The sequence below is a fragment of the Erinaceus europaeus genome, chromosome 12 (assembly GCF_950295315.1).
Source record: "Erinaceus europaeus chromosome 12, mEriEur2.1, whole genome shotgun sequence".
NCBI classification, from domain to species: Eukaryota; Metazoa; Chordata; class Mammalia; order Eulipotyphla; family Erinaceidae; genus Erinaceus; species Erinaceus europaeus.
In genome coordinates this window covers 92,421,230-92,434,572 of record NC_080173.1, presented here as the reverse complement: position 1 = coordinate 92,434,572, position 13,343 = coordinate 92,421,230, and the positions used below count along the sequence as shown (strand labels likewise).

At 40.8% G+C, this 13,343-nt stretch overlaps 1 protein-coding gene across 4 annotated transcripts in view; it reads right to left on the bottom strand.

The window, feature by feature from the left end:
* The window catches only part of LOC103110066 (protoheme IX farnesyltransferase, mitochondrial), a 131,433-nt gene that overhangs the window by 40,364 nt on the left and 77,726 nt on the right, over nt 1-13,343 (bottom strand). For all 4 annotated transcript variants that reach the window (XM_007519211.3, XM_060204457.1, XM_060204455.1 and 1 more), the window contains one exon: nt 4,438-4,508. In XM_007519211.3, coding sequence (XP_007519273.2) covers nt 4,438-4,508 — 71 coding nt within the window. The remainder of the gene's footprint in view (nt 1-4,437; nt 4,509-13,343) is intronic.

Here is a 13,343-nt window from a genome sequence, read left to right as displayed (position 1 = left end):
TTCTGGTTCTGTCAATTATTTGAATGACTTGGAGCCTCGGGTCCTCATCTGAGTATGGTGTCAGTGCTACAGTCTCTGTCTCATGGTGCTACAGAGAGATTCTGATAGAAATAATGCATGCAAAGGTTAGCATTATAACATAACTGTGACTTCACTAGGAGACATGGACTGAAATTAACAGTTCATCTTTATTAACTGTGAACTTGCTAAATGTTTCTTGTGATCTTCTGATTTTATTCTCAATTTTCTTTTTAAACACCCTGACTTTCATTATCTGCTTGATTACAACAATGTTATCATGCCTCGAATCCTTTCTGGAATGAAGAATAAATCCAGGATTGGGGAGATATATAGCTTGGCGTTTAGAGCTACCTGAGGCCCCAGGTTCAATTTTTGGCACCACTTTATGCCAGAACTGAAAAGTGCTCTGGTCTGTTTCTCTCCTAATAAATAAATAAATTATCTGTCTGTCTGTCTGTCTATCTTTTTTTTTTTTTTTTTTTTTTAACCAGAGCATTGCTCAGCTCTGGTGTATGATGGCACGGGGAATTGAACCTGGGACTTTGGAGACTCAGGCATGAATCTCTTTGCAGAACCATTATGCTATCTACCCCCACCCAGTAGGTAAATCTAAATAGAGAGATTCAACAACATAAAAGTATAAAATAAAAATACTAAATATGTAAGGGATACCCCCACCCCCACTTGCTTTCCCAGAAGCTAGGATGGAAAGCCTATAGGTCAGCCACACACACACACACACACACACACACACAAAAAAAAAAAACTTAACTGATGGGTACAAACTGACGAGGTTTTGCATTTAAAGGCTCAATAGCTGTTACAAAAATGAGGTATTAGACAACCTCACCAATGTGTCCTGGAGCTCCCATTCCCCAGAACCCCGCCCCACTAGGGAAAGAGAGAGACAGGCTGGGAGTATGGATTGACCTGTCAATGACCATGTTCAGTGGGGAAACAATTACAGAAGCCAGACCTTCCACCTTCTGCATCCCACAAGATTCTTGGGTCCATACTTCCAGAAGGGATAAAGAACAGGAAAGCTATCGGGGGAGTGGATGGGATACGGAGTTCTGGTGGTGGGAATTGTGTGGAGTTGTACCCCTCTTATTTTGTGGTTTAGTCAATGTTTCCTTTTTATAAATAAAATTTAAAAAATGAGGTATGAGAACCACCAACGATTAAAAACAACAACAACAACAACAATAACAAACCTGATAACTGAGTCTATAGAAAGTCTTGGCATTCTGTTACATCCCTCTTCCCACTTATTTATAATATACCTGCGCAGCAGATGACTATCTAATTTATATTCAATACTAACAATACAAAGCCTCCAGTTTGGCAATTATGTCTTTTTATGTAAAATGTCTGCTCTAAAATAATAGATCTTTGTCCCTATTTAGTAAAATGCATCCTTGTTATAAAAATGCTTGAATCTTTTTTTTTTTATGTCTATAATTTGACTTTCTTAACTGGACATTAAGTTTCATAAAAGTGACTGTGGCTGGGTCATTCTGCAAACAAAAGACTAGGCTATAAATTTAATAAGACTAGGAAATGTACTGGAAGCTCTCTCCTACCAAGAGAAGGGACCATGAGGACCAGGGTCAAGATGCCGGTTTCCGGGAGTCGGGCTGTAGCACAGCGGGTTAAGTGTACGTGGCGCAAAGCCCAAGGACCGGCATAAGGATCCCGGTTCGCGCCCCCGGCTCCCCACCTGTAGGGGAGTCGCTTCACAAGCACTGAAGAAGGTCTACAGGTGTCTGTCTTTCTCTCCTCCTCCATTTCTTTCTGTCCTATCCAACAACGATGACATCAATAACAACAACAATAACTACAACAATAAAACAGCAAGGGCAACAAAATACAACATTTTTAAATATTTATTTTTAATAAATAAATATTAAAAAAAAAACTGGGTCCTCAGAGCCTCAGGCATTCAAAAAAAAGATACTGGTTTCCTGAGCACAGGAAACCCTGGGCAAATTAAGATGAGCAGATGAGCTCCAAGCAGAATCACGGGCCACTACCTATCAAAACTATGTGACTGATCGATGGAAGAATGCTGTGCCTACCTCTTAGCTATAAAAGAAAGTGTGACTTCACTCAGGCAAAGACTGGACACAATTTCCAAATAATAAGAACTTAATTGTGATCTGAAAAGTATCACGAGAAGCTTTAGTTTCTAAGATAGGCTACAGAGCTTGCATTCATCTCTTAAAATATACCTCAAAAGTGGTTCTGACATTTTCTAAACATAAGTATAGCTTTACCTGTGGCAAAAACAAAACAAACAAACAAAAAAAAGTGCATAAGTAGATATAAGATTTTCCTTACCTCTTTTTACTTGATTCTAATAGTCCCTTTCAATGCAGTTTAAACACACTTAACATTGAATGACTAAAAGATCAGGAATTAATTGTATCTAACTTATCTATTCCCTGTATTTTTTTAAAATTTTAGATGTGCGATTATTCGACCTATAAGTGTGCTCCAATAAATGTTAAGTTTCATGAGGCTATTTTGTAGAACTATGAAGGAAGAATTCAGTGATTTAGAATAGTTTGTATAAACCACTGAGCTCTTTTTATTTTTCTTAAGTTGTGCTATCTGTTGGATTAAAAAAAAATTTTTTTAAATGCTGGTTTTCAAGGTCTCCAGGAAGTAAAATGCTTAATTATTAACCATTAGTGATATTAAAATATTTATATGCCTTTCAGTTCAACCTAATTGAATTTGGGGGAAAGGAGAGTAATTGAAGGAGTACTTTACTGGGCATATTACAGCATTATCAATTTGTCTGGGGTGGGGGGGGGATGCTTAAGACTTCTCTTTCTTCTAAGACCCTGTATGGATTTGTCAGAAACAATGTATGCTGATGAAATAATTTCATCTCTAGCCACTGCAAATAAACAAGTCTATGTCTGTCTGAAGGGGGTCAGGCGGTGGCACACCTGGTTAACTGCACACATTACAGTACACAAGGACCAGGTTTAAGCCCCTGGTCCCCACCTGCAGGGGTGAAGCTTCACAAGTGGTGAAACAGGGCTGCAGGTGTCTCCCTGCCTCTCTCTCTATCTCTCCTTCTCCTCCCAATTTCTCTTGGTCTCTATCCAACAAAAAATAATACTAAAAAATACAGTTATATATATATATATATATTTTTTTTGCCTCCAGTGTTATTGCTGGGGCTCGGGCCTGCACTACAAATTCACTGCTCCTAGAGTCTATTTTTCCCCCTTTGTTGCTCTTGTTTTTTGTTCTCGTTTCTGTTATTATTATTGTTGTTGTTGCTGTCACTATTGTTGGATAGGACAGAGAGAAGAGGGGAAGACAAAGAAGGAGAGAGAAAGACAGACACCTGCAGCCCTGCTTCACTGCCTGTGAAGCAACTCGCCTGCAGGTGGGGAGCCGTGGGCTGGAACCCAGATTCTTACGCCTGGTCCTTGCACTTTGCGCCATGTGCGCTTAACCCTTTGCGCTACCACCCGACCCCCCCAAACAGTCCTTATTTCTAAACCATGTACCACCATTTCATACAGTCTAAATTTTACAACACTCATTTAATCACTCATTAATACAATTCACTGTGTAGAAAGACATGAGTAAGAAGTAATCCCTATCACTTGGATATAGGCAGACCAGACAGTTCCCAGACCTGTTACATATATTTTTGTTCTTAAAAAAGAGGACCATGCTTCCAAAGAGAGAAAAGAATAGGAAAGCTTTCAATGGAGGGAGTGGGATATGGAACTCTGGTAGTGGGAATTATACCCCCTCTTATCCTCTGGTCTTGTTGATATTTTTTATTTAATAAAATAAATTTTTTAAAAAAGGTTTTCTTAGTCAAGTAGGTTTTAGAGACAATGGTTAAACAATGTTAATTAGATTTCTCAGATCCCTTATGATAACGGTTCTGCTTTAACCTTTACCAATACCCATCTTTGTGGGTGTGCTATTTCCATTTCACAGCTGAAGGCAAAAGACTTGAAGAGTACTTGAAGAGTTCCCAGGGTACATAAACAGATGCATATTCTCTAATGTGACACATTAGACACCTGCATGATTTTTTTTTTTTTGCCTCCAGGGTTATCGCTCGGCTTGGAGCCTGCATTACGAATCCACTGCTCCTGGAGGCCATTTTTCCCATGTTGTTGTCCTTGTTGTTGTCTTTATTGTTGTCATAACTGTTGTTGTTGTTGGATAGGACAGAAAGAAATCGAGAGAGGAGGGGAAGAGAGAAAGGAGGAGAGAAAGATAGACACCTGCAGACCTGCTTCACCATTTGCGAAGTGACTCCCCTGCAGGTGGGGAAGTCAGTGGCTTGAACCGGGATCCTTGCTGGTCCTTGCACTCTGCGCCATGTGTGCTTACCCCGCTGCGCTACCGCCCAGCTCCCTACATGATTTTTACCTGATTTGACCACGAACCAGAGGTCTGTTCTTCGTCCTATTCATGTTGGAATCAAATGGAACTTCAAAGAACTGCGAAAGATCAGAAGACAGCAGAGATTCAGATATGATGTGAAGGAATAAACTACAATAAACGGTGATAGTAGGAACCTTCTTACAGAAGGAAAATTCTTGGCTGAGACATTTTAAAAATCACGTACATAACTTGTCAGGAATATGCATACTTCTACTGTGGTCCACTCTGACAACCACTGAGACTAGGGTCACCTCCTTCTGACTCAAGCTCCCAGCATCATTAACTGCAACCCCTTTTTGCTCTCAAATCATTCCATTTTGAAAGTAGATTGGTATGGCCATCCTAACAGTGAAATGCGGTCTCCTGCTTAACTACTAAAAGAGAATATCAAAACTCATTTTCGGAACACTCAACAGATAGTGCAGTGAGCTCTTAATTTGTTACTATAGTCTCTTGTCACATTCTTCTTCTTCTTCTTTTGTTTTTTTTTTTGGTACCTGGAACAGTTTACTCAAAATACTTATTTGTAGGTTACTACCAAAGGGGCAAAGGCTCAGCTTGAAGAGATATGAGTACCATTCAAAGATGAATAAAGGAAGCTTGCATCGTTTTCTGAGAGGTATATTGGTAGGAGGGTAAATTCTAGCATTTTGGGCATAAACGGTTTTGTCACTTCCACATTTGGAAGAATGAATGAATGAATGAATGAATGAATGAATGAATGAAGGGTGTTTCCAGGTGCTAAGACAATAAAGGTTGAATGGTGACAGCTCTAGGTCAGAATTCTCTCTCCCGATAGTTATCAGTGGGGATACCTCAGTAGGCTTACACAAGATTTAGAAGGAGGAAATACAGTAGTAGCTAAATTTTACTCTCGGGAAGTTGGTGTAAGTTCAGGCACAACTGGAGCTTCTAACTTGCATGCATTTGCTGGTTTATCTTGTTGGTCTGGGGTAGCACTGGGCCTGCAGTTTTTCTACCTTTTGCCACTTTGTCTGGGCTGAAGCTAACCTCTCAAATTCATCCATTTGTCACAATTTTGGGTTAAGTTGATGTGTTACTCCAGGGTGAAGCGCACCCACCAGCTCTTTTGCAGGCTACCCTGCACCCCCAGAATCGCAGGCCTGGAAGCAGCAAGAGAGATGATGTATTCCAGGCTCTGGAATATTCATTTCTGCCCATTCTCACAGATTTCAGGTTTGATACCTCTCTTTTACTTTCCTGACTGCTAGTTTTGCACATCTCAGGCCCAGCACAAGCTACAGGACAGTGGCCTTCTAAAGACAGGTACTCCAAGGTTAGCATCACGGCCAATCCTTACAGCGAATCTCTTCAATTACTCAGTGCTTCTGACTTTCTGATTAAACTGAGTCAAGCTTCTTCTCCATTAAAATTAACAGTACCATGAGTTGGGCGGCAGAGCAGCGGGTTAAGTGCTCAAGGCACAAAGCGCAAGGACCGGTGTAAGGATCTGGGTTCGAGGCCCTGGCTCCCCACCTGCAGGGGAGTTGCTTCACAAGAGGTGAAGCAGGTCTGCAGGTGTCTATCTTTCTCTCCTCCTCTGCCTTCCCCATCTCTCTCCATTTCTCTCTGTCCTACCCAACAACAATGACATCAGTAACTACACCAATGTTTAACTTTTTAATATGCTAATTTATCTACTTAGCTAAAAGGCAGGCTTATGGAGACATGTGGATTTGTAATTCTTAGAACTAGGCATTCAACATTAACTTACTGAGACATCAGTGTAAATATACTGTAGATAGTATTACACTCATTTAAAAATTATAGATGCTGAAAATTCTTTACCTATAAGTCTATAATCTTTATTGAATTAAAGTTATGTATTATGGAAATGTTCACCTGTTTATACTATATTCCTCTAATATTCAAGTACATTTTACAAGTGTTTGGAATAATCTTTCCAAACTTCATGACTTAGTAATTTAATTTCACAGGACTAATGGAGATTCAGTTACAAATCGTGTTCTTTAAATGCAAGGACGGCATTATCTGTCAATAATATAAAACAGAATCTCTTGCTTAAATAACTAAATTGGAAATTCTCAAGTCTCTCTGTGTGTATGTATGCACAGTTCAGGAGTTCTAGTGAATTATTTGACTTGGATGAAAACAGATATTCACCCTTCTATATTCTTCCAAGTTAGTCATCAACTAGGGGAACTGAAGTCTGGAACACAGCAGCTGAGCTCTAGGGCACCACTACTGGATAGGACAGAAAGAAACGGAGAGAGGAGGGGAAGACAGAGAGAGGGAGAGAAAGACAGACACCTGCAGACCTGCTATACTGCCTGTGAAGCAACCCCCGCTGCAGGTGGGGAGTCAGGGGCTCGAACCGGGATCCTACGCCAGTCCTTGCGCTTTGCGCCACGTGTGCTTAACCCGCTGCGCTACCTGTACACAGTCCACAGAGTAACGTATTACAGAAGTGAACACCTTGCCTTTTTCTTTCGGTAAACAATGTATTTTCTGTTTTTTTAAAAAAAATGTTTTTATATTTATTTTATTTATTTATTCCCTTTTGTTGCCCTTGTTTTATTGTTGTAGTTATTATTCTTGTCATTGTTGTTGGATAGGACAGAGAGAAATGGAGAGAGGAGGGGAAGAGAGGAGGAGAGAAAGATAGACACCTACAGGCCTGTTTCACCGCCTGTGAAGCGACTCCCCTGCAGGTGGGGAGCCGGGGTTCGAACCGGGATCCTTATGCCGGTCCTTGTGCTTTGCGCCACCTGCGCTTAACCTGCTGCGCTACAGCCCGACTCCCCTCGTATTTTCTGTCTATTGTACATGAAGTTTTTCTTTCAGTCTCCTCCTTATACAAATCTGTTAGTCTTCTGAAATTGTTTTTACTTTAAACCCTCATTTTTTATTCAGGTTATCTACTTTACCGTCTTCCTTCCCAATCAGTCGACAACTGCTTCATGTTTCTTGTCATCTAGGCGGCTTATATTTAGATTCTTGGAGTTACAGAGGGTAGAAACTCAAAGAAAAAATGTGGGTTTTATTTCTTTTTAAAAATATTTTTATTTATTTATTAATGAGAAAGATAGGAGGAGAGAGAGAGAGAGAACCAGATAGCACTCTGGTACATGTACTGCCTGGGACTGAACTCGGGACCTCATGCTTGAGAATCCAATGCTTTATCCATTGTGCCACCTCCCAGACCACACAAGAGCATTTTGCTCACATTTAGAAATGACTAGATTCAGTGTTGTTTCCATCTACTGACTGCACTGCTTGTCTTAACTCTCCCTCCCTCTAAGTACCACTAGCAGGAAGTTTATTTCCTAACAGCTCCAAAAGAGAAGCCCAGAACCATCATGGCCATAAATGCATCATGAACAAGAGATGAGGGAGGAGTACTGGTGAAGATATACAATGGTACAGTATCCCAGTCGATCCAAAAGAACTGTTTTCACCACAGGAAAGAAAACTTTTGTTGCCCAAGGTGGCACAGTGGTAGAGTTCTGGACTTTTAAGCACAAGGTCCCCGAGTTCAATCCCCAGCACTGCATATGACAGAGAGCTGCCCTGGGCTGTCTCTCTTTATCCTCCACCCCCACAGTCCATACGAAATAACTAAATTAAATCTTAAAAGAGGAAGGAAGGAACAGACTAGGGCCAGGGAGATAGTATAGTGGCTATGCAAAAGACTCTCATGCTTGAGGCTCTTAAGATTCTAAGATCAGTCCCCAGAACCAGCATAGACCAGAGTTGAGCAATGTGCAGAGGGAAAAAGAAAGAGGAAAAAAAAAAAGTCAAAGATGTTAGGCAGACAGATGTAATTAGCTAGCTGAAAAGCTACAATCCCAAATCACTTTCTTTCATGCACCATAATTAGGAAAGAACTTGCTCATGATAGAAAGGCTATTCTTACTTTAAGTATACAAAAGGCATAAATCAATATAACCAAAATAAATACTTTATTTTAATCCTTGTTCCATCATCAGTTTGGGGAATCAACTTAATAGTTTTATTTAATAATGTAGTAAAAAAAAACCCGCTTTTTTCCTTTTCATAATTACATGAAGATGTAGGGTACTATTATAATGGGAAAACAATTATTAGATACCTATTAAGAGATCTGTGCTTTTCTACTATACCACACTTTTATAGTAGCAATTATTATTATTCCAGAGAGATAATGCTCAGATGAAGATGTCTTTAATAACCCCTCTAGTAGGTAATTTATACTCAAGGGTACTATTGAATTTTGACAAAGAGATAACAAAAGTGGACTGGAGAAATAAAAATTGGTCCAAGTGATGAGTTTTGTATTGCTACTTTCATTAATTATAACCCACGTCAAAGGGATGTAGATGTGCTTTGGAGATGCTCGTAAGCAGGCTCAGAACACACTGAATTTGATAGGGTAGTGCCTATGCTAAGAATGGCAACAGACATTCTTCCTAAAACTCAATAGAAAAACAAACACCAGCCAGAGTCAGAGTCTGTTTTTCTATTCATCTACTCAAAGCTGTCAACAAGTGTTTGTCATTCCAATATGGCTCACAGCTTCTAAGGCCCAAGATAATGTCTCCATCAATCTCAGACCAAGTTAAAAGGAATGCTAAGTAAACAAATAAATAAAGCAGAGGGAGAGGCACCTTATCCAGCAGGATTCCACATACCATTACTTTCAGCTTACAGATCAGTTAAGATACCTAGTAGCCCATTAGCCTTTGCTTGTTACCAAAGGTTCTATGGTCATACCCAGAACAAACAAGTAGGTAAAAATCCCCTTCCCCCACTGAGACACTTGACCTAATGAGTGCATGTGTACTTTGCATGTATTAGAAGTGACTTTTCAGCAGGGGTAGGTAGCATAATGGTTATGCAAACAAACTGCCATGCCTGAGGCTCTGAAATCCCAGGTTCAATCCCCGCACCACCATACGCCAGAGCTGACTGGTGCTCTTGTTAAAAAAAAAAAAAAAAAAAAAAAGTGACTTTTCGCCTGAGCCCAACAGCTAACATACAGGTGGGGCCAAAGGTATTGTCTGGGGAGATGGTGTCAGAGTTGGAAATAGGACTAGAAAACTGGATCGGGGAAGAGAGTAGCTCCCAAATATGGTTAAAGTAAATAAATATTGTTAACTATACACCCCATCAATTCGACCTGGGGCCCATATTCAAGCACAGGAGCATCCCTGCAGGTCTGTATTCTGTGGTCATGGCTAGGGACATCTTCCTCAAGTGGTAGAGTATGTTGACCCAAACTCCCTTCGAAGAATGGGACAGTCCCTACCATTGTTGATCCACACTGAGAGCAAGGTCCTATAGAGGCCCAAGAAGAGTGTCCACTATGTTGCTCCAGATGGTCCTGGGAATTGAACCCAGAGGCTCACTGCAGCGTAAGACTCTTATCAGCTAGTCTATAGCATAAGCTATCGCCTGCCTTCCTCTGTCAATTTTTAACATAATAGTTAATCTTTTGGATGCAAATCTGACCATGTCACTCAGCACAAAAACTATCCTTTACTCCCACAGCCCAAGAATAAGTTTTGTTTTCACAAAGCCTGCAAAGCTGTTCAGAAATGCTTTGGCCCTTCCACCTCTCTGCATTTTTCTCTTGCTTCTGTCCTCTTACAAACTATTCTATGCAATTTGAAAAAGCCACCTTACAGGGCAAGTGGATTCACTGCAAATCTACAATTACCATTTGAAACTGGCTTCATAGTCAGCTTGATTTGCTACCTCCCAATGGTAGTATATGACTTTAGCAGAAGGTTAGCTCTTAGGAAAAAGAGAAATGGGTGTCTTCTAATGTAGGTGAAGGCTGGGCTTCATATGCAAGTGAGTAAGTTCTATCAAAAGGGTTGGTTCCAGGAAGAGATTATGAGTCTTCTAATAATCTCCAAACAAACACAAAGAAATGACAATTTTATCAGCTGCCAAAAGGTTATAATTCTATCTTTAAAAAAGCAAAACAGCTCATTCTAAAGGTCAAGTTTGGAAAACAAAAAAGTAAATGCAGTAAAACCCACTAGAGGCTACTAACATGAATAGACTAGATTGAGGAAAGGAAAAAAAAAAAGAAAGTTGGGAAGGGAAAATTTTGAAGAGAAGGAAAAAGGAAGGGTAGAATGAGGTGCTTTAAAGCAAGATTTAAGCTTGGAAATACTTCAACCAGCACTAGTCAGAAACGGACACAAGGCTGATATTAATATAACTCTGAAGGATCCCTCTTATAACTATAAAATAAGCATCTGACTGAAAACAACAGTGATGATAAAATATGGCGAATGTGACTATGAGGAAGTGTCTAAAATGCTAATTTTAATAACACCATTAAACAAACAAACAAACAAAACAGGATGCCCACATTCTTTGAAAGGGAAGAGACAGGGAGTCGGGCAGTAGCGGGACGGGTTAAGCACACGTGGCATGAAGCGCAAGGACCAGCGTAAAGATCCGGTTCCAGCCCCCGGCTCCCCCCCTGAAGGTTGCTTTACAGGTGGTGAAGCAGGTCTGCAGGTGTCTGTCTTTCTCTCTCCCCGTCTCTGTCTTCCCCTCCTCTCTCCATATCTCTCTGTCCTATCTAACAATGATGACATCCGTAACAACAATAATAACTACAACAACAATAAAAAGCAACAAGGGCAACAAAAGGGAAAATAAATTAAAAAATATATAATAATAAAAAGGGGGGAGGAAGAGATAAGTGAAATCATTTCCATCTGGGATTCCACAGTGGGTTAGACAATGTGATGTGCAAAACGCTGGCCCGAGAATCTGCAGAGTGAAGGAAAGGGAACTGACAAATCTACAGAGGTCTCAGTGCTGCTGTGATGCACATCTGGTCGCAGTGAGTCGGGGTGGGGGCCGGGGGCTAGAGAAATCATTAAGCAATCTGAGAACTTCCACACACAGAAACTGAAAAATTCGCAACTGTCAAGCAAAGGAAACACACTTAATCCCTCAGGATTTGCAGTATGTATTTCAACGGGATTGTTCCTTTTCTAGTAAGGGCATAGCAATCCACCAAAATCTGGGGTGACACGTAATCTCCATGCTACACATGTGGGCACAAAGCCAGCTCCAGTGCTCCTGGCACCTGTTGGTTTAATCATCACATTACACAACAGAGAGAATGGGGAGGGGGGACGGCCATGGGAAAAATATACCTTATCCATTTTGCCCATCAAAGGATAGACACCTTTATGAGATTTTTTTTTTTCTGCACCTGCTCTTACATATTTTCACTTAACTTACTGAAATCTGAACACATGACGACAGTTTAGTTTTGAACTTCAAAACTAATACAAATGAAAATGGAAATGATTTGGTTAGAAGGCATCCACTTCTTACTGTATTACCTCAGCAAACTGATCTGAACCCTTTTTTTAATGGGGGGATTAGTGGTTTATAACTAATTAATTACTGGTTATTAGTAAATACAGTTGTTGGTACATGTGTTAAAGTGTTCAGTTTTTTGCAAAATACTTTCTTTTTTAATATTTATTTCCTTTTTGTTGCCCTTGTTTTTATTGTTGTTGTAGTTATTATTGTTGTCGATGTCGTTGTTGTTGGATAGGACAGAGAGAAATGGAGAGAGGAGGGGAAGACAGAGGGGGAGAGAAAGATAGACACCTGCAGACCTGCTTCACCGCCTGTGAAGCGACTCCCCTTCAGGTGGGGTTCAGGGGGCTCAAACAGGGATACTTATGCCGGTTCTTGGGCTTTGCACCACGTGCGCTTAACCCAATGCACTACCGCCCTGCTCCCTGCAAAATACTTTCAACCTCCAGCCTAGGTCCTCCTGCGCCATCATGTACCAGGACCTGATAAAAGTCCCACCTCCCCTTCCCCCCCAGAGCCCTTTATACCAACTCCAGTCCAAGTTCTGCTTAGTGTTTTCCCTTCTGATCTTGTTTTTCAACTTCTGTCTGTAAGTGGGATCATCCCATTTTCATCCTTCTCTTTCTGGTTTATCTCACTTCACATGACATCTTCAAGCTCCATCCAACACGAGGTGAAGAAGGTGAATTCACCATTGTTAATAGCTGAGTAGTATTCCACTGTGTATACAGACTACAAGTTGCTCAGCTACTCATCTGTTGTTGGAAACCTAGGGGGCTTCCCAAATTTGGGCTATTACAAATGATGAGGCTATGAACATAGGTGTACACAGATCGTTTTGGAATGGATGTGTTTGGTTCCTTAGGATATATCCATCCCCAGGAGAGGAATTGGAGGGTCATAGGGTAGGGTCCATTTCTAGTCTCCTTGACTGCTCTCCACAGGGGTTGGACCAACTGACATTCCCACCTTTCTTAATGGCCTTGTGCCTCCTATCTCGCTGACTACTGGGGGCACACTTCCTCCCTTCCTTCCTCTCTTTGCTTTCTGTTAATGATTTATTATTATTATTATTTCATTTGCATTATCTTAAATGATAAATCACCTACATTTTAATACTCATCTCAAGGGAATGCTATATATATAAAATGTTCTTTTGTTGCCCTTGTTTTATTGTTGTAGTTATTATTGTTGTAGCTATTATTGTTGTTGTCGTTATTGGATAGGACAGAGAGAAATGGAGAGAGGAGGGGAAGACAGGAGGAGAGAAAGACAGACACCTGCAGACCTGCTTCACCACCTGGGAAGCGACTCCTTTGCAGGTGGGGATCTGGGGGCTCGAACCAGGATCCTTATGCCGATCCTTGCGCTTTGCGCCACCTGCACTTAACCCGCTGCGCAACAGCCCGACTCCCTAATGATTTCTTGATTTACAAAATTAAGAGACAACAGTGGTGGAATTCTGCACCATTTCCACCTTGAGTTCTGTGTCACCATTCCCTCCATTGAAACCTGCGGTCTCCCAAGGTCACAGATATGGGTTAACTATTATTTCTATTACTATCTAT